Below are 20,336 nucleotides of genomic sequence, written 5' to 3'. Positions count from 1 at the left end.
TACAATGCACCCCTCGAGTGGTGGATCCATCCCCTCTATATGCCCATGGAATGACAATGGTTCTGGGCCCACTTTCGGGAGCTCCAAAAGAAAGATCCCAACATCATATACAACTTCCCTAAGTATAGTTTCCACAAGGAAATGACTAAGGAAGGATTTTGCTTTTGCCTTCAGTCAATGATAGCTATGGCTCGGTACCCGACCCCGCAGTGGTAGAAGCGGTGTACTTCAATCACCTTATCCTCCTCCTGCTCCGAGATCTCCCCGCCCATAGCCGTCCAATCAACAACCAAATTTTCTTCGACCCTAACATCAACCCCTCCTAGTTCCAAAACTTGTGCCTGTACCTTCAGGTTTGAAATCTACATGGCCATCACATTCACACATTCAAGGACATGCATGCCACCCACTTCAGGATGTACCAGCCTTATTTCACACCACGGATCACCCCATAGCAATTGGACTGCTACGTAGTACTCCAAACAGTCCTCTCCACTCACCTACTACAATGCGGCTGATCCTCTGAGGACAAATCAGCAATAAGAAGGGGGACATGTTAATAGCCATTGAGGATGTTAACGTATCTAGCCCATCTAAAGTGAGAGTGGTACAAGGAATAGGGTTGGCCCTCCCTTCAAAAGGTGACATGCATAAAAGGCCAAGTAGTTGACTTTGATCTTCATTGTTGTATGCACCCTTTGAGAAATACAAGCTCTCTTCTTGCTCATGTGTTGAGATTGAAGTTTTCTTGCTCTCCTTGTTTGACTTTGGTGTTTGCCACGATCCCCCTTCACCTTCTTCTCCTCCTCCATCCCCTTCCCTTCTTCCCTTCCCCTCCCCTCTGTCATTCTCACCCCCTTCTTCCCAGTGGAAACCCCATTGCCACGATCCAGTAGGCACTTGAGTGACACAAGTGAAGGCCTTAATACGCAATGGTCCCTCCGGGAGTAGCACAGAGTGAGGAGCTCCATCAACACACTTCCAACATCCCCATGACATGTGTGTCTCCGCTAGACAACACATTGGAGCACCCTCAAATTCTTCTTGGATCAAGAGATATGGCTTGATTAAGGTGGAGGGAAAAAAAAGGATGAGATGGCACTATGGTGATGTGGTAGGTGGATTCACATGCAAAATGTGCCTGGCAAGGCCCTATGAAGCACGATGTGATGTGGTGGCTAGGTGCATAGGGAGTGCCTCTAAAGAGATTATTGTGCCTGCCAGGGGGCTATATGCCACATGGTAGCGCTGAGGTGGCAGGGTGGCGTGGCCTTGAGAACGTGTCATCGATGACATGGATGCTGACGCGTCTTGATGATATGGATTTGTTACGGAATTGTATTTCCAATATTTCTTACTATGGAAATTATTTTATTTTAGTCAAGTGTGACTATGGCAAAATATTTCGTAAGAGCACACCAGAGACGACAAGGGTCCTAGTGGATGCTTTGTGGGGTTTAGTTGGGGACGCCTAACTACCTATGTTTTGCCAAGCTGAATGGTTAGTATTGTGGGTGACTCCATGTTAATACTAATGTCACTAGTGTTACTAGTGTTATTGCAATTGATTGCAAGGTGTATTTTGATGTCTATATATCAAGCGTACAATTGTGTTGGGATTAGTTGGTGTGATGATTCGTCAATTGATTGTAATAACTAACACAATTGGTGGCTTGAGTATAGATGATGAGTTGGATAACGAGGAATGGAGATGGTGAAGGTGATTTGGATTGATCAAAGTATCTAATGGCTGTCAAAGGCCATGGGCCATATTGTAAAGTAATGGATTTTTAAGCCATGGGCTAATTTATTTTATTAATTGTGGATGAGGGCATATTAAGCCTTGTGATATTTTAAGCTCATGGAGCTATGTTGAGCAATCCCTCTAATTATGGACAAGGGATGCTTTCGGATGTACTATTATTGGCTCTTTGCTTTTTGGAATTACAATTATAAATACTCTAGATGGGAAGCAAGAGCCACCATCTAGGGGGGGGAGATTGGACCCTGTGTAGTGTCACTCTCTCTTTCTCTTTCCCCACTTGTTTCTTGGTTCTTGGTTTCTATGGTTTTGGTAAATCTTGAATTTGTGAACATATTTGAGTTCAGTTTTGGTAACAGTGGTATCAGAGCCAGGACTACACTGTAGCCTGACTACGAGAGGCAAGCGACATGATTTTATGCAATCTAATGACGTGGTCATTCTCAAAATGTTCCTTATGATTGTTTAGACTACTTGATTGCTATGTTTTGAGTTTGTATGCAAAAGTTATCAAAGATGCTTTGAAAATCAACACTAGAACTGCGATTGACATAAACGGCCCTCGATCGCTTGTTTAAAGGGTATGCACCGATTCTTTTGAGTGGTTGGATCAATATATCTTCCTTCAGGTAAGAGATTTATGGTTGTTTCTTTTCAGTGCTTACTATCAATGATTGATAGAAGTAGTCTTTGGATAGGAAGATGAATAGCCATGACCAAATGACTTAACCTTAGGGCATGAGGATAGTAAAGTTTCATATTCTTATATAATTAATTATATTTAAAGTAATAGTGGCATCATGCGATTTCAAGAATGGAAGTTGTATGAAAATCGCAACCCGGATGTCGCTCTCCTAAGCAAAAGACCATGGCTATTTGGAAGAAAGCAATAGGAGTAAATTATGAATCGAGAGTGACAAATGAAACAAGGACAAATAGATGCACGATATGCATTTTATTGCTTCAACTAATGATGAAATGCTTTAAATGCGGCAAGATAGATGACATGGAAAAAGGTTGCCATAGCAAACCTAAGAATGAGCATGGCCATAAAGACAAGGAGTATTATTGTGCAAACTCACTCAACAAATGCAATGTATGATCTAGAAGGACCATATAAGGAGACATTACACCAAACATATCATACCATGATAAATTGGGCACATCGAGCGAGAAAACCCATGCAAAGAGTTGAAGCACATCCTATTCATTGCTTTGCTACTATGGAGTTATAACTATTTGTACAATCAAAAGACAATTTTAATTGTCTTAATGCACTTAAATGTTTTCATATAAAAATCCATGTCCTCTCAAAGGACTTCCGAGCTAGAAATGATGTTTTCAAGGAAATGTCTCCTTCAATTGTCACAAAAAGTCTATTGAGCTAGGGAAAGGACCACTTAGTTAACCGTTTTTGAATGTTTCAAAAATAAAGGAAGGATTTTGAAAATTTAGGTTGTTAAATATTTTAACATTTTGAATTCGTGATGCGACATTGTTTCGATGTGAGATGCGAGAGTTTGCAAGGCATAGCACATGCATGAGACAAAGGCTTGGTTGGTGCAAGGTTCATGCCTAAGAGGTGGCATGGAGTCAGAGAAACGCTGATTTAAGTCTTAGAGAGAAGGCCTACAAAACCCGAAAATAATATGTTTTTTCTTCTCTTAATGCAGTGCCAGCCCCTTGAGTACCTACAGTCGCATAAGATGGCAGGAAAGGTTCTTTACGAATGCCAATGTTTAAACAATGTACGCTTGCTTAACACTGTTGTATCATCATATTGGCATACTCGTATGATCATGTTGATACAAGAGAGGATTTAGAAAGATACTCCGTCGAAGGTGATTCCCATCTGCAAAGAAAATATATAGTACAGCTTCAAAAATGCATACATCAGGTAGAATTCCCATCTGAATGTATGTTTGACAGATGTGCCATTTGCTAGGAAGTTGCTCGTCCCCAGAGTGATTTTTGAAAACCAACTTCCATCACCGATAATCCTGAGCATAATTTAGGAATAAAGCGATACTCCGCATGGGTGGCAATTAGCTCCAAAAAGTGAGACTCATACGGGTAGCATGTTGAAAGGTTTGAGCAGTCTTCGATCATTCAATAATGATTTTTGGCTGGGCATTTAGATTTCTCTGTTCTCAAAAAAATTAGAATGAGAACAGAGAAATACCTGGGCGTTCAGAGTTCTCTGTTCTCAAAAAATTAGATTGAGAAAAATCTCATTTGGATCGATCAAATTCTCTTGATCCATCCAAGGAGGCATGCAAATATCCTCAACATGGAGGACCGATACTTGTAAAGGCGCATTATCTGTAATCATTCTGTCTCAAAAATGTTTCAAACTCTGTCCCTTTGAGTGTTCTGTACACTGAATCCCAGTCTTGAATTTGTTCTGAAAGGGGCCTTGTATGAATTTTCACTTGTCGGCTCTCAAGCTTCCTTGGTGGGACACCCAGAAACTGCTGAACGTCATCCACTCTCTGAATAAAAATATTACAGAGATATGCATGAATAGATTTTTTATTGCAAGGTGTAGGAAGTATAATTTTCAAAATCTAAGATCACATGCATTTACAAGACTGTTGATCTTTGCATACCTTCTTGTTTTTTATGAGATCTTCATAATACACGATAGTATGCCGTGTGCTGTTAAAGAGCAGCAATGCATCTTGCGTTACCTCCACTATGCGACGCAGATTTGCAGGCAAGAGATTATGATTGATGGTTGGCTTAAACGTAGCCAGAGTGACAGCCTGCAACCTCAAGACGTTTAAATAAGAAACCAATCAAGGCATTAGCTGTACTTGAAATATATGCTCCTTGTCTATTGAAATTAGTGAGATACCTCTTGTTTAGAATGCACGTGAGACTTGTGAGTACCATTCAGTTGCTTCATTTCTCGGTCATAAGCATTCGCTAAAATTGAAACTAGTCTTCTTAAAATATTCCGCCTCAGTAGAAATATGACAGAAACACCCTTCTGTTCAAAATATGAAGCGATCTCCCTGTTGTACTCCATTACGCCCTGTCATCCATGAAAACACATGCAGACACTGAAAGCTAGCTTCACAAAAAATGTGAGGCTTTGAGCTGAACCATGTCATGAAGGCTCATCAACAAAATTCAAGGGCATGATAATCTATGAGCATATTATATAGCTTTCATTAGTATACTTCATTATATTGTCTACCATCAGTATCTAAAACCCCAGTGTACTGTCTTCCAAATGCTGACTTTTGAATTATGCAAACGTCCAGCTAGTCATATCACCGAGGCCATTCATAATTTCTACTTTTAATGGCATCATTGATAAGGCTCATTTAACCCTGCATTGTCCAACGAGGATCTTATATGAGATGTTTCAAAGTGGTAACAAGTTTTATCACCATAGTAAAAAAGTTCCCCACATCCAAGCCTACAAGGCTCAGATTTTGCCTTATCTGCATCGTAAGCACGAGATCGGCATTGAGAAACCTGCCTGGTTGTGTCTAGGAGAATTTTAATGAGGCTTTTCAAATGGAGTAATCCATCTCAACAAGTGGCATCATATTCCTCGTACAGTCTAGACACTCGCTTGGTTTGATAGTTTTTGTCATACTCGTAGTTGTGACAATTCAAAAGTTTTGCAATATGCAACCTTTAGACATTTTAAAGGCTAAGGCTTCACAAGGCATGACCTACTTGCTTTCCACACATTCTTGCTATTTTCAATGAGGAGTTTTTTGTCTCAACATGCAACTATAATAACAGTTCAAGCAGTCAGCATGTGGTCAAGTCCCATTTAATAGAATCCTTGAGGGCCCTAGATGATAGAGATTATGCTAGTCATAACATTTACCCCCTTTCCCAAACCCCCTTCCATTCAATAGACTATGAATACTGCTATGCAGAAAGAAACATTACTCACAATTCAAAACCAAGGGACCATTATATAAGCTGTGAATGGGAGGTCGATTGTTTCAATCAATTTGATTGCAACTCAACAGAGAGAGAGAGAGAGAGAGAGAGAGAGAGAGAGAGAGGAAAAACCTGATTAAGCATCCACTTAAAACCCACAGCAGATGTGCATGCATCTTTGACAGCACTACTCAGGTAATCTAAGTTGTAGACCGCATCAAGTGTCCTTGAAATAGTTGCTAAGTTTCTATGCATTTGCCTCCCAGCAAAAACTTCCCCATGTGAGCTGATGTTGGGATGATTATTGAGAAGGGTTTCAAACCAGCCACTTCCAGATCTTTGCATGGATAGAATCACAAAGTAGTGTACTGGTGTGCAAAGACACTCCCCCCTGGCATTCCATAAAAAACCAAAAAGAATCTGATACTTTTCCATGAAACATTTTATTCATTCATTGAAAGCATCAGATTTACAAATATTGATTGCAGAACCTAACACACAGTAATTAGTATACCTGACTTTGTGTGTTCAAATGAATTACCTGGTATAATTATGAGGTTGAGGATAATGCTGTTTAAAACCACTTGATGAATCCATCGATTTTCTAGGGCATTGCACACTCATAGAAGCTCTCTTGATGTCATTCGTTGCTTTCCAGAGAAACCTTCTTTGATCCACATGCACTAAGCACACTGAAAGTCCGCATAAACTGATGATGACCAAAAGCAGCAACTTCCATGCAAAGCTTTCTTTCTTTAATGCTTTCCCAAGAAGAAGATCCTGCAGACACAAGCATACCAGAATGTTTGCTACTCCCTTGGAAAGTGCTACATTAGAGGAACCAAAGTAGGCATATAGTTCCTTTCACATGGGAAGGAGACATATTGAACAAAGTAGTTTTCAAAGAAATGCAAGAAAGAAGATGTTGAAAATTTACATAGAAGGAAAATAACCACAACCCAAAAACAATAGAAACATGGTTTTTGCCTCAGGTACTTGCTAGTTTTGCTGTGATGGCCTTCAGGATGAATTCCTGTATCCAGGACTATGCAACATTGTTGTGAATCAACATGGGTTACGGGTGTAATTCTAACTATTAGCTGCATATTTTTCCGTAACTGGAAATTCCTTGGCTTGGGGCCAAAATTCTTACTTGGCAGTAAAGATTGGTACTTATATATTGGAAGCTATTCCTTTAATAGGATGCCTGTCTCTTAGAGTTGTTACAGGTATGTGTACAGTCCCAATTCTAAATCTTATTATAAAAGTGAAATGGTTGTAGCCTGATTGTGGGGAGTTTTGCAGCTCTGCCCGGATCTCTGTGAGGGTACATTGTGAGTCACTATCATTACAGATTTTGCAGTGCTATTCTGAAAGCAAAGTATAAGCACCTTTACTTTGATGGGGGTTATGCACATCCATTAGAACTTGTCTTGGAAGATTGGTATGAAAAAGCTAGATACAACTTGGTACGAGAAAATATTGGATGATGCAAGGGCAATAGCAATAATCATAATGGTGCATCAATTAGTCCTTGGTATATTGTTCTTTGCTTGTACTTGAGGAAAGCAGCTCCAATTGTCAGAATGACTTCTAAATTGATTCTGTAACAAATCTTCCAAGGAAACTTCCAATATGTGTCACTGGAAGCATGACATAAATAATCTCTACAACTGCATCTAGGCTCCACATGACTATATGAGGTAGTATTGGGTGGTTCAAGGCCCATCAAAATAGGTTGCTAGTGTGTTAATGTTAAACATGGATATCAGGAACCTCCAACCCTCTTTTTAAGTATTATCTGTGATTCGATCTCATAGCCATGTCTTTTAGGGAGTGCCACCTGAAATATACAGGTTCATATATTGTCTACCCTCTCACATGTATTTGGAAAGTGGTTATGGCATAATGAAGAGCAAAAACAATAGAAAGTATCAGCTCAAGCAACTCTATTTCACCACATTGAAACAGGAGGGATGCATCCATGAAAAAGAATTTCCGACTGTTGAAGCAGTTGTACCATCACAATACAGCCTACTTGCTTTGAATTCCTTCTCTTCATCTAACAGAGCAGTACAAGGCCATGACATTTGGTATAGCCATTGTATCTTAGGCTTTTGACTGTGTGAATTTATTCCACTAACAGTACAACTTTTGAATCATCTTCTTCAACCTTGATCCCAACTTAGCTGTTTCATCCTTGATTGCATCATATTAGTATCCAACTCTCACCTTCCAAAATCTCCACACTGGAAAAATCTTGTTTCACTCTACAGAACTTATCAAGTTCAATCCAAGTATTTGTTGCACTCAAGATGATGCAAAGATTCACTTCAAAGAGCACTTTCCAATAAACCAGTGGTCAGTTTGTTTGCTCCCCCATGCAAATCTCCTGTAAGCCTTGCAAGTTGTGTAGCATCCTCTCTCTCCCAGAATTACTCGCCACATGCCACTCTCCAAGAACTCCAAGCACATGTTCAGCTGCCAATTAGGGAATTCCTTCCAATTTGTTTCTCTAATAACTTACCTCCTCCTGTTGTAGCCTCTATAATGATCTCTCTGCCCACCGGCGAACTCCAATCATGCGAAACTAGCCTCCACGTAACTCCTATAGCTGGTATCCAGGCCACCCTTCTTCACATTCTACATGCTATATTCCTTTTAAAAGCTGAAAAACCCAAAAATCCTACGAGGCATTCTTAAGAGGACGTGCACTATTAGACAAATCGTAATGTGACAAACCTAGCTCTCATCTTCCGGTCAAAAAGATCTGCAATATTCATGCACCACTTGCTAACACAAATCACGAGGAAGCATCTAATCACCAGTTTAGTAAATCTGTTCAAGACCCCTTGGAAGAAGCATCTATTCACTATATGCCCTTTTGACAAAACACTTCCCATGAGCCATAACCTTCACAAGAGGCATACACATATGAAGAAGACACTGGTCTTTGTATTATTGTAATGTACCCTCTCACTAAGAGTCACACCTTCACAAGGGGTACACCCCTCTTCATGCACATACGTTTTGGAGTACATGGCTTATCATGTGTGGCTCTTCACTCTCTATATAAGGGATGCTTCACACTGCAAACATTTCAAGCAATACAATTATTCTTGTTCTCTCCTATCTTGTAGCCTCCTTTCTGGTCCTTAGCACACTGATGTTATTAGGATTCCTTACAGTGGTATTAGAGCAAAATTCACTCCTTCCTATAGGAAATGCCCCCCATCTTGTAGTGCCTATTCGATACCAATTTTACGTTAGAAGGTGTTCCACGCACTGTTGCGTGGAAGAGATGGAGAGATGCAATGAAATTCTTTTCACCCACTACCCCACATAAATTCATAGTGGCCTTTGTATCCCCTCACGTCACTAGATGGTGCGAATGAAGACGACCAAACTCCTGATTTTCGTGTGATTGGGCTGTCCCAATTCAAGGGACACATCTTTTTGCCTAAGGGATGCACCTTTTCATGAAAGGTCACACTCCTTTGATTGTGAGATTCCTCTCAATTGAAGGACCACACCCTTCCATTCCAAAGGTGCTCGCGAAAAGACACACCCATTCTAAGGAATAAAATCCCACGAATGGATCTACCCTCTCACACGATAGTGTGCTAGTAGGCACCTTTTCACATTTGGTGGTCCCCTTTCACGAAGAGCCATAATCCTTCAAGAGATTGGTCACAACCCTTAGTGACCCCAAGGGCGCAAGTCACCTATATTATTCTAAGGGTCCATAGGTTGCATAAAAAGGGTATACTACACGCCCTTTACCCAGGGCACCAAGGACCCATATACCCACAGCCCCCGATTTCTGCCACGACCAAGGCAATTACACCGCCCCTTTGACCAGCAATTAAATCACGACATGCTCTTGTTGAGTTATATGCACCAGCTTTTCCAAATTGTGCCACCCTTCGCATGTGCAGGTCGTGACTATTCATTGCTCCTCACCTTACATATGTGGACTCGGCTGCACCTCTGTATTCACATATCCCTTTGGAGCACATAACTTTTCTTGTGTGGCTCTTCACTCTTTATATAAGAGAGGCCTCATTGAATGGATGACACACTCCAAACATTTCAAGCAATACAACTATTGTTCTTCTTTGCTATCTTATAGTCTTCTTTTTGCTCCCTAGCACACTAATAGTATTAGAATACTAGGATTTCTTACAATATACAAGGTGTACATTATAGGGTATTCACCCCAGGTTGAGCCAACAGCCTTGGACTATCCCACACAGCCTGCAGGTGTCAAATAGCCACATGGCATGCAACCATAAGCCACATGAGAATGAGCAATAGGCTCAAGAAACCTTGCAAACGCATTCACATCTACGGGGCCAATTGTAACATGCATCTTCTTTGCCATGCACATACAAGTATAGATTAGGCATATGACCGATGTTGTAACACCCCCCATGAAGATAGTCAAGGCTAGATGCCTTCCCAACCACGAGAGCACAAGGACATGATACCTATACAGTATGGGAGGGCGACCGAGCACACCACTGAACATGAGGTATGAATGCCACATGGGGAGATCTAGATGGCCCTAGCCCAACTCAAGGGCTGCCATTAGGAAAGCATTGTGACTAACACATGGGAAGCAAACAGCAAGATATGGCAGTAAAGGCTGTAGCAAACAGAAACATCCAATCTTGAAGCCCCCTGTTGCACGTGCCTTGTGGGAGATAACCATAGTTACTAGAAACGGCCGTTTTTGGACTAGAAACGCAAACGGCATTTCGTAATCACTGTTTTTTTCCGTATTTTGATTAAACTATTTTAAACTCATGTACTTCAAACTTCTAAATTTCAGATTGTTGTAACTTCAAATTTGTTAGAAGTTAGAACTTAGTTCATGACACATGTTGATTGTTGAAGTATCATTCATGGATAATAGATGATACTAGATAGATCAATCATCATAGGAATTTAGAACCATAGAAGCACACATGATGCTTCAAGTATAGATAATTGTATTACATATAATTTGCACTCTATTGATAATTGTATTACGTAAAATAAAATTGTACCATATTGCCGTTTCTTCCGTTTCTGTTTCGGCGGGGGGTGGAAACTCCGTTTCCTCAGTTTTTCCCATTTCCGTTTCGGCTGGCAACTATGGAGACAACTGAAGGAATGGAAAGAATCCTGTTGATCAAGTGATACGACATGCAAGTGATTAAAGCTGCAAATCCACATGAGTCCAAAAAGTGGGTGCTCATGGATGTTGAGGTGCTCTCAATGGTGATAGGGATGATGGTAAGACCATGGATATAGTGCTTCCACACATCCAATCGGCAATTTTTATGTCTCAGGCCTAGACAATTCTGTGTGATTGTATTGGACAGCAAATACGTGTCGGATCGTAGCGCTCCAAAATCAGCTATTCATGCTATAGATGGAAGAAGGTGACTGGGTAATTGACCATCTAGTCAAAGGTTACCAAAGGATCAACTTGCCACTGTTGGTCAAAAGGGGGACAGCGATTAGTTGGCCTTATACTTACTAAACTGCTTAGACACTACAATGGCTTGGTGACAACCCTTGCAGTGGAGAGATCAAAGCCGTTAACTTTTGAGAAACTCGGTCCCTTGTTGTTCCAGCAGGAAGCAAGGCAGAGACTATATGAGGATGCTAGCAATGAGAAGGCATTTAATGCTACCACCAAAGGAAAAGGCAAGGGAAGCAAGAGAAAGGAAAACCCAAGAAAAGGTAAAGAGGCTTCCAAAGATGGTGACTCTTACGACAAGAAAAACAAGTAAAAGAAAAGAAGTGCTACTGCATGGACATCTAGTGAGAGAATACCAGAAGAAGAAGGATGACCAGTCCAAGGAAGAAGCGCCTAAAAAGCACAACACCTGATGTGATTGAGAAGCTATAGCAGGAAAATTTAAGTCTGGGTGAATAGAAAAAGACATAAGTCATTAGGGAAAACCATGACACCCTCGTCCATTCCTGTCACTTAGCTTCAAGACTCGCACAAGCTCTTATTTGCTATAAAGCTCTTTGCACGCCTAAGAGAACCATGTCCTGGACTAAGTAGGACACAAGATAGAATTTTTTTGGAAAGACATCTATCTAGCGTTGCCAATCTTGTTTACAGTACTCAAATACCCTGTAGAAGCCCAAGGTTAACGAAGATTGGCTGACTTATTAAAAAGATGTTTAAGTGTTAATTTCCCTACTTTACATAAACATTCATCAAAAAGGGTTTCCCACATCAAAGATCAAATTGTGTGTGAACTAATAGCTCCAACCATCCCAAAACATAGAAAAGGTTTACAGACTATTATGGCATGCAATTACTTTGAATGGTGGTCATTTTCAAGAGAGACCATTTCATTGCATACAACATGGACATACCTTGCTGGGAGTCACACGTAAGTCCACAATTATAAATCGTTGGTTTGATCCATGGAGAGCCATCTGTGGAAGCAATAACAGGAGATGACTTACCAACCAGAAAAGTATAATCTTAAAATGCTTCAAACCTGCTGCTTCAAAACGAATAAGAACAAAGAGAAGGTTGCAGCCTAGCAAGCTGCACAATAGGCAATTCCCTCTCTATTTAACACATTTATGTGTAGGCTTGAGCGCACTATTCAAAAAGAAAAGTCTACTCTGAAGTCGGGAAAAGACTAGCTTGAAACTATAGACATGGAAATGGCATTAAACAAGCTTCTCCAACCATCTACCCTAGAATCTATCCTCAGCAGTCCTCATTCAGACTTGCGGTTAAATCAGTCACTTGGAAGGGGAGGCAATGCCTATAGGGACCAATTTATGGGAAGGCACGAGAATGCACCCCACCTGGCCTTCAAAAAAATGTTTGAGAGATACTCTTGTCTGTAGCCAACCTAGCTTTAGGCACATTAGCAATAGACTTGCTAGTCCAATCCTTGAATGTTCATTTATGATAAAGCTCATCAGATGTTCTTATGATCAATAGTAGTTTTGCTTTCTCTCTCTCTCTCTCTCTCTCTCTCTCTCCGTCTCTCTCTCTCTCTCACACACACACACACGTATGTACTATCTATTTATAAATATGTACATAAATAGACGCATATACATATACATATTTGTAAGCAGGGCCTTAAATAAGCTGCCAGAACAAGGTCAGCTCATCAGAGAAGGGGCCGACTGGGTCAGCCAAGGTTTGAGGGCTGTATGCCCTTTAAATAGCCCCCACGAGGGGACAGTCCTTCATTCAAGGTGCAAGTACTGATCATCCTCTAGACACGCCAGTGCAGACCGGCGCCGTGCTGGAGAGCATTGTGGAGGACAGGAATGCAGCAGTGAACCTGGGAGCGTTCTTGCAAGGCAAACGTCCAGACGTCCACAGCACACCTAGGTGCATACCTACTCACCGTAGGAGAGCATAAGGGTGCAGCAAAGGGAGCTTTTTCTGCAGTACACAACAAAGCATATCTTTGCAGGAGTGCTCAGCCTTGAGCAGTTACTGAAGCCTATTATGGCAGAGAGTAGTTTCATTGGAGCGTCCGACAAAACAGAGCCTTGTTTTGGTACCTTACCCCAGGGATTGTTTCTAGATGTGTTGGTACATATGTTGGCAGGTTTTTGTTCTTGAGATTTACCTAAATATCTATTCTGTTTGGCTACACATCTGAGTACTCTTTCAGATCTGAATTGCCCTCTTACATTTTAAGTAAAGCACATGTATTTGAGTTGTGTTTTGCATTAGTATCTTGTGATCTCGGGGTGAACCTTCTGCTGCATAGTACTGTTGGCCTTAAGCAAGCAACTGACCTCTACTTTTCTAACACATACATATAAGTGTGCACTGTGTACAGCTGCCCCTATTTCAGATGCTTTGGAGGAGAACAAAAGGAGGGCTCTAAAAGTTTTTGCAAAGGCCCTATTCACCAAAATGGATGTGAAGCTCACATGCAAGACAGCTTGAAGAGTGGCCCAGCTTGAAGAGTGGCCAAGCCCGAGGCATCAAGGCCACTATTGATGAAACTCCAGATACCCATGGACAGGAAGTCCCTCATGAGTATGAGGGCAACCTTGAAATGAACCCAAATTTACTTGGATGACGACCTCACTCTCCAGCAAGAGCACCAGAGGGAAGGAATGTTGCGTGTGATGGCAGTGAGGGAAGCATGGAAATGGGTTGCCTATAGGGATGGTAAAGTGATCACTTGAGACTGAGTAGATAGGGAAGAAAAGGACCAGAAGGAAGATGGGGAGTTTTGACGTTGTCGCGCCAATGGGATGAGTGCACAAAATGGACTGCAAAAGGCAGTGGAATTGCAATGGTATCCTTTGATCCGATCCGGGAGGTTTCTTGGAGACCTACACTGATAGAGACATGGTCTTTTGCACCGAGACATATGAGAGTCCAGAGAGAGGGCTGCCCACAGTGACGGGGTACACTTGGGAGTCAGCTCATAGGAAAGAGATGAGGAGAGACAGTGGAATACAGGGTGCTGGTGGTGTAGCTGTTCTTTTCAGATCATATTAGAGGCCATTCATATCCACAGTGCGGAGAGAAGAGCACGCAAGGCACATGTGGATACGAGTCCGACTACTAGAGGCACGCCCGATCTACATTGCAGTATGCTACTTTCAGTGAGATATTCTCCTTCTCGACGACTTCAATGCACCCACAGGAGATAGGCAGGTGGGCTCGCTAGACTTTGATGACAACTCTCTCTAGTGCTGATCCTGGACCCAACAGAGCACAGGATCGTGAGACATTCGACAAATGCACCGCATGTGACAGGATATGGGCGCCACCTACTTGAGATGGGAGCTGTCCACGACTTGATCATATACAATAGTCTCTCCAGAGATGGCCGTCTTTTGGTGGGCTCACTTGCTTCCCACATGGTAGAGGGACCAGTACAGTGGATTATCTGATGGGTCCCTTGGCCTTTGTATCACGGATACACGATTTCATTGTGCCTCCCCCCCGATCGGCGCTGACCACTCATACTTGGCTTTTAGCATCTCAGCTACCATGCCAGCCACAAAGAGAGCCCCCCCCCCCACACCCACCCGTGTCCAAGTCCACTTTGATCATGCTCTTGATCCAGTCTACATGAGCCATTTAGCTCGTGAGCTCCCGAATCTATTTGGAGATCATGCAGACCTCACCCGTGTTTCGAATTCCCTTATCTCAGTGATACAGGACAGGGCCCTTCCCCACGACCCGATTTGCAGCACATGCCCCAGTTGGGATGATGCCTCAAAATCCCTAGTGTGAGACGAGTGTAGAGATATGAGATCTCATCTTACACGTAAGGGAGCTTTGCGCCATATTACGACACAGGAGGCACAGTGAATTGCACGACGACGGACACGTCGTAAGAGGCGAGCTTTCCTCACACAGGATGGAGGAAGTGAATCGATCTTTTCAAGGGGGGGACCCTATCTTTGGATGGGGACTGTCATGACAAGAGAAGTCACTCATCCGTGATTAGTAGACATTAGAACATTAATATATATCATACACCAATGGTGTAACATGTATTTGCATTTATGATGGACACCGACCGAATTATTATGGCAGTGGATCATCTCAGTAGATAGAACTAGTCGGGTTGGAGCCACTACTTTAGACATATGACACTTATTTTATTAATAAAGATGTGCGCCCTCATTTGGACATGTGGCACTTATTTTATTAATAAGCACTTTCACTAACAGAATGTACAGAGCGCCCTCCGTTAGCTCCATAACCGGAGAGCCCAGGATCAGGAGGGACTACAAACTGAGCATTTCACCCATGGACAGGAGGTCCTAGCTCCGATCCTAGCAGGGATGTTCAACCACACTATATGCCACCAGTTCCCATCGACGTGGAGCACTAACACCATTGTGCCCATACACGAAGTAGGAGATCCCATGGACACCGGGAACTACCGCACTCTTATGATCTATGGGTCGGTACTAGAGAGGGAGATTAGCAGTCACACAAAGGCACATGGGCAGCGGGCTCTTGGACAAGCACGTTTTCGACGACAACACTTCACCCTTGATCACATCTTCACTCCGAGTGCCATCATTGAGGAGGCGAAATCGAGGTGCAAAAAAGTCTATGCTTGCTTTGTAGACTTCTGAAAGACCTTTGACACTGTCCCACGCTCCCGCACGATCAGGAGGCTTTAGCAGATGTAGATTCCAGAGGTTCTGATGAGCCTATACGAGTCTGTCAGAGGGAGAGTTCGGCCCTGGATTGAGGGCACCATCGGAGTGAAGTAGGGATGCCCTCTTTCATCGACCCTCTTTGGGCTCTACATTGACGAGATCACATCTTTTATTGACCACCTAGGATGCAAGGGATCGCTGCTGGCCGACTTGATGATACAGATATTGCTGTATGCGAATGACATAGTTCTTATATTATCTTCGGCAGAGGGGCTGCAAAGACATCTTGAGGCAGTAGAGGTGTTCTGCAAGGAGAGGGACTTGATAGTCAACCTTGGGAAGACAAAGGTTACGTTCTTCAACACATCACGTGCTATACTACAACAACATAGATTCACTTATCGGGGTAGAGATAGTGCAGTCCTACACATACTTGGGGGCAATCTTCACAAGGAGCTTTGGCCCAACTAGAGAGGCAATGATTTCAAGCACACTTCCAAGTTCCGCTGACGGGTTGACACCCTAGTGAGGCTGACTACCATGTATGCACAACTTTCAAGGGGAGCGGCCTCTCGGTGACATAGTGGAAGAGATTTGAGCGGCTACAGGTGATTATGGAAGGACCACAATCATCGGGTCTTTGGTGATCCCCCTCTGGCTATTTATCACTTCTTTCGAGCCTCTCTACGACAATCGTTTTATAATAAAACCGTCTGCATGCTCGGGATATAGATTATCCTGTCTTCTTGTCATATAATGACATCTTCTGATGTTTGTAGCTGGCTGTCCCTTCCTTTGGGACTGTTCATTGTAATATAATGACAAATGGGTTTCACCCAATAAAAGATTATGGGTTCCAAGATGATTCAGAGCAACCCAAGATGTCCGCGGATAGGTGAAGCCCCCAAATGCTATGTTCGGCCCTTCTTGAGGTCTAAAGGGGCACCCATCCGCCCTTCGAATTCACAAGAGGCGGAAGAAGTTGTATTATATTATATTATAAATGCCGGAAATTATTTGGCCAAGCAGAGCCGAGGTGTCAAACTCCAACCTAGGTTCGAATCCCATCTGCAGGCTGGTGATCGGATGGCTTCTACCGGACACATTCTTAGGCGGCATGTCGAGGCCTCCCGCCTTTTGGTTCCCGGCCGAGCATGACTCACCTGTACGCTGTCCACAGCAGGTGGACAGTGGTTGAGATGATGGAATGTAGCATGAATTTTGTTTGCAAAGCACACGTAGAGAAATTCTGCCAGTTGGAAATTTCCAAGGATTGACTGGCGGCCCGAAGACCATTTCGAGCAATTCCTGCAATTTTCCTCCCAAGAATGGCGTCCCCTGGGATCATTCCATCCTACATGTACACTCGGCAATGCTCCGACAGGCTGATCTATAATCCGAGTAGTTTTACCCGTGATGAACACACTGTTCTTCAGCACAGTGAAGCATCACGGAGCATCCATTCGGGATCCGAAATTCCAGTCTTTCCTTTCACATACAGAGACGACGAAGGAACTGAAGAAAATTGATTAATAATTGATTGCACTGATAAACGCTAGAGGAGCTCGTTACCTTCGACCGCTGATTGACAGAACCGTTTTCATCGGGATTTGACTTCATACTCGTTGATATTGTAGTGCAGCCCAACCAAGAGGGGAAAAGTGGCGAATCTCGAACTGCAAATGAGCTCCGGCAGCAGGAGTTCGGAGCAATTTCGTCGGGCGAGAATGCCGAATTTCGGGCAGCGACTAAGGGCAGCACTTGGACCGAAAATCGATAGCAATGACTGGTCACAACAGCGCCATATGGGAGAGGCAGGCTGGCAGAATCTTGTTGGTGACGACTCACGAGCAGCAAAAGTGGTCAGAGCGATTGATAAGGATTGAGAGCTGAATGGCACGAGCAGGGACAGGCTACCGGAAGGTCACGTAAAAAAGCTCCAGAGGAAGGCGACGGCCAGAAAGATTAGCCTGTTCTGTGCATTTTGCAAGAGCTTTCGGTAAGATTCATGAGCGCCATAGCGGTAAACGTGAATTTCTCCTGCTTCTGAATTCTGATGCAGAGGAAAAGGCCATAGCTGACAACGCCATCGATGGAGAAGGCGAGGCTGAATTGTCCCTCGAAAATTGCAAGTATGTTTGTAAGATTTTAAGATAAAATCTCACAGCCTGATGAAGACGAATTCTTCTGCCGGAAATGTAGCCCCCCAAGAAAATCTGCTGCTGCAACTGCACAAAATCCTTTGCTGTTTTCTTGAAATCAGCTCAGGATCGACGAAGATTGGCTGCCTGATTCTTGTTTTTCTCTCTCAGGCTCAGCGGCTCTCAGCGGGAGAATTGGTCGATCGCCTGAAGCCGTCTCCGGCTCGAAGCAAAATCCTTAGGGAGTCCGTCACCGCCATCGCTGCCCGTACTCCGTTCTGCCTCTTCTTTGACGAAGTCTTGCGCCGAGGTTGTTTTCTTCCTCGTCGCAACGTCGTTATCCCCTGCTACTGCTGCGCCGGTGGGAAACTCTCGTCTCGCAGAGTCACGGCCTGCTCTCTCTCTCTCCCCCTCTCTCTCTCTTTTTCCCATCTAGTATGTCATTACTTCCGGCAATCATTCCGTCCACCTCATGTCTCTCAACTAAGAACGTCCAATGATTCTATCTTTGTGTGTACCCCTCCCTTGTTAACTGCAGAAACTTTACTGCATCTGCATTCACAGCTGTCCGCACTTCCGTCTTTTAAAGCTAAAGCTAAGGCTCTCTGGATCCTTTCCGGAACAACACGAGTCATGAGAGACATCAATCGTCATGATAAATTCGAAAAATCTTCCGGACACTGCATCATGGCAGCCAGATCATGAGACTCCCATTTGAAGGTCCACCGTCGGGACCGTCCCTTCGATCGCACGCTGCTGCTCGGAATCTAGCGTCACCGGTTGCCGTCAACTTGGATCGCTTCCGGGAAGCGTCCTCCCTTGCATTGCGAATGCTCGCGTGATAAGTGTATCGGTTTCTTGCAAGCTCCGCAGCGATGGTGGCGTGCGGAAGCAGATTGTCAAGGTCTTTCAAAAAAACTTCTGCAGGGATTCTGAGGAGAGCTGTGAGGGTGTGGAGCGACCTGCAACCATCTTCAAGAGCTGTGTGGAATGTCGTGCAAGGGAAGGGAAGGAAGTCGGAGCTGTGGGAATTGTTTGCGGTGTGAGATTTGTAGGCGACAGAAATGTTCTGAACTACCAAGCTTCAAAGATGCCATTGAAAGGACAATTGGGACTCAAGGATCAAACTCAAGATGTGTTCAACACTCCTCCGAAGGATCAAAATCCAAAGAGCTTGAGTTTTGCAAGTCAGATGATTGAAATGCTGCCTAGCAAGCCATGGTGAGCTAGACCCGTGATGATGTGCAAAACATAATCTTCCTTTACTTGCTAGAGATAGTGTCCCAGACTTTGCCAACTTGGAGTCCATGCCCTACTGCCTCAATGTTGCCTCTTTGTCCACACTGAGGCTTGGTTGCCCAAGTTTGGGCACTCAAGTTGCAACCATTTCATCCTTTCACAGGAATCTACCCGTGGATGTTGCGCTAAACACGAGGACACCACGATTCGTGCAATGAAACTATAGACTTTCACGTCTATCGGATAAATTTATTTTTACGATTTTGAAATTCCATAAAACTTTTCATGTTTTAGTTATATTTTGGCCTTAAAACTTGGAAAGTTTTAGGTTTCTCTGTCTACAAACATAAAGCTTCTGTGTGGGCTTGGGGCAGTGGGTCCAGATCGTCTAAACGTTGTGATGGGGACATGGGCATTCGATGAATTGGCAGAAGGGTACAAGTAGTGGCCACTTCAATGTGCTACCACGAATTTAGGTTGTTTCGTCTTGAGCCTGCACTAGTTAAGGCATTTCGTCATTTGGTTGTGCACTCAGATGTTTGCCTTGTGGGGGGGGCGGCAATCTGTCAAGAAGCCTGCACCAGTCAAGGCATTTTTTCATTTGGTTGTACACTCAAACGTCCGCTTGTGTGAGGGAGCCTGCACCAGTCAATTCATTTTGTCATTTGGTTGTACCCTTGCACCCTAGGCACATGTACCATTTTTTGCAAGGTTCAAGCAGGTGATGTAGCTGAATGCCTGACGCGCACAATCGGACTACATAGGCAGGTAAGGTCCGGCAAGAGCTGGATAGCCAATAAAAACACATCTCAGACTTTAGCCTGAGCATGTGCCCGTGGCAACTCCGATAAGGTCCCACACCTTCAGACAGCCATGTGCCCCTGATTCCGATAGCATTGAAGCTTACTGGATTTCAACCTCCGTCATACATGTGCCTGGGCTATCGGAGGCAATTCATCATGTAGTTGTAAACTCAAATGTGTGTGTTGTACGAAAGGCGGTGCGGGCCCGACAGGTGCAACAATCGTGCAGGGAGTGTACCGACTCTTCGCATGAGTGTAGCCGCGGGCACCAGCAATGCCAAGTGTAGGAAGGCTGTCAAGGAGGAACCGGGACCGGAGGTTGCTCACATGGGCACAAAATTTAAAACC

At 43.5% G+C, this 20,336-nt stretch overlaps 1 protein-coding gene and 1 pseudogene across 2 annotated transcripts; both read right to left on the bottom strand.

The window, feature by feature from the left end:
• Positions 1 to 3,324: 3,324 nt before the first annotated feature.
• LOC147897783 (uncharacterized) lies at positions 3,325 to 19,016 on the bottom strand. 2 transcript variants are annotated; one of them, XR_015541668.1, is made up of 8 exons: positions 17,378 to 19,016; positions 12,056 to 12,118; positions 6,213 to 6,451; positions 5,804 to 6,062; positions 4,620 to 4,799; positions 4,372 to 4,527; positions 3,945 to 4,254; positions 3,325 to 3,911 (listed from the first exon to the last, which is right to left on the bottom strand). XR_015541668.1 is itself a non-coding variant. In XM_087380291.1 (7 exons), exons 1-7 carry the CDS (start codon positions 17,423 to 17,425, stop codon positions 4,081 to 4,083), a joined length of 1,119 nt encoding a protein of 372 aa, XP_087236417.1. In that variant the 5' UTR covers positions 17,426 to 19,016; the 3' UTR covers positions 3,895 to 4,080. The 2 variants fall into 2 exon arrangements, 1 of the variants encoding a protein (XP_087236417.1); XM_087380291.1 differs by having other exon boundaries at positions 3,895 to 4,254.
• LOC147897782 (putative receptor protein kinase CRINKLY4) overlaps positions 18,632 to 20,336 on the bottom strand; it is a 62,624-nt pseudogene continuing 60,919 nt past the window's right edge.

The sequence above is a fragment of the Dipteris shenzhenensis genome, chromosome 10 (genome assembly GCF_047967505.1).
Source record: "Dipteris shenzhenensis isolate YYH24624 ecotype China chromosome 10, Dip_SZ_1.0, whole genome shotgun sequence".
NCBI lineage: Eukaryota > Viridiplantae > Streptophyta > Polypodiopsida > Gleicheniales > Dipteridaceae > Dipteris > Dipteris shenzhenensis.
The sequence above is the reverse complement of the archived record's forward strand: the minus strand, read 5'-3'. Positions and strand labels throughout refer to the sequence as shown.

What these genes read in the sequence shown, in the direction of transcription:
- LOC147897783 (XM_087380291.1), bottom strand. Translation starts at nt 17,425, where the DNA reads ATGAAGTCAAATCCCGATGAAAACGGTTCTGTCAATCAGCGGTCGAAG. An exon ending in CTGTCAATCAGCGGTCGAAG is followed by an intron (nt 12,119 to 17,377) that starts GTAACGAGCTCC and finishes TTGCTTCCACAG; the next exon opens with ATGGCTCTCCATGGATCAAA. An exon ending in CAACCTCATAATTATACCAG is followed by an intron (nt 6,063 to 6,212) that starts GTAATTCATTTG and finishes ATGGAATGCCAG; the next exon opens with GGGGGAGTGTCTTTGCACAC.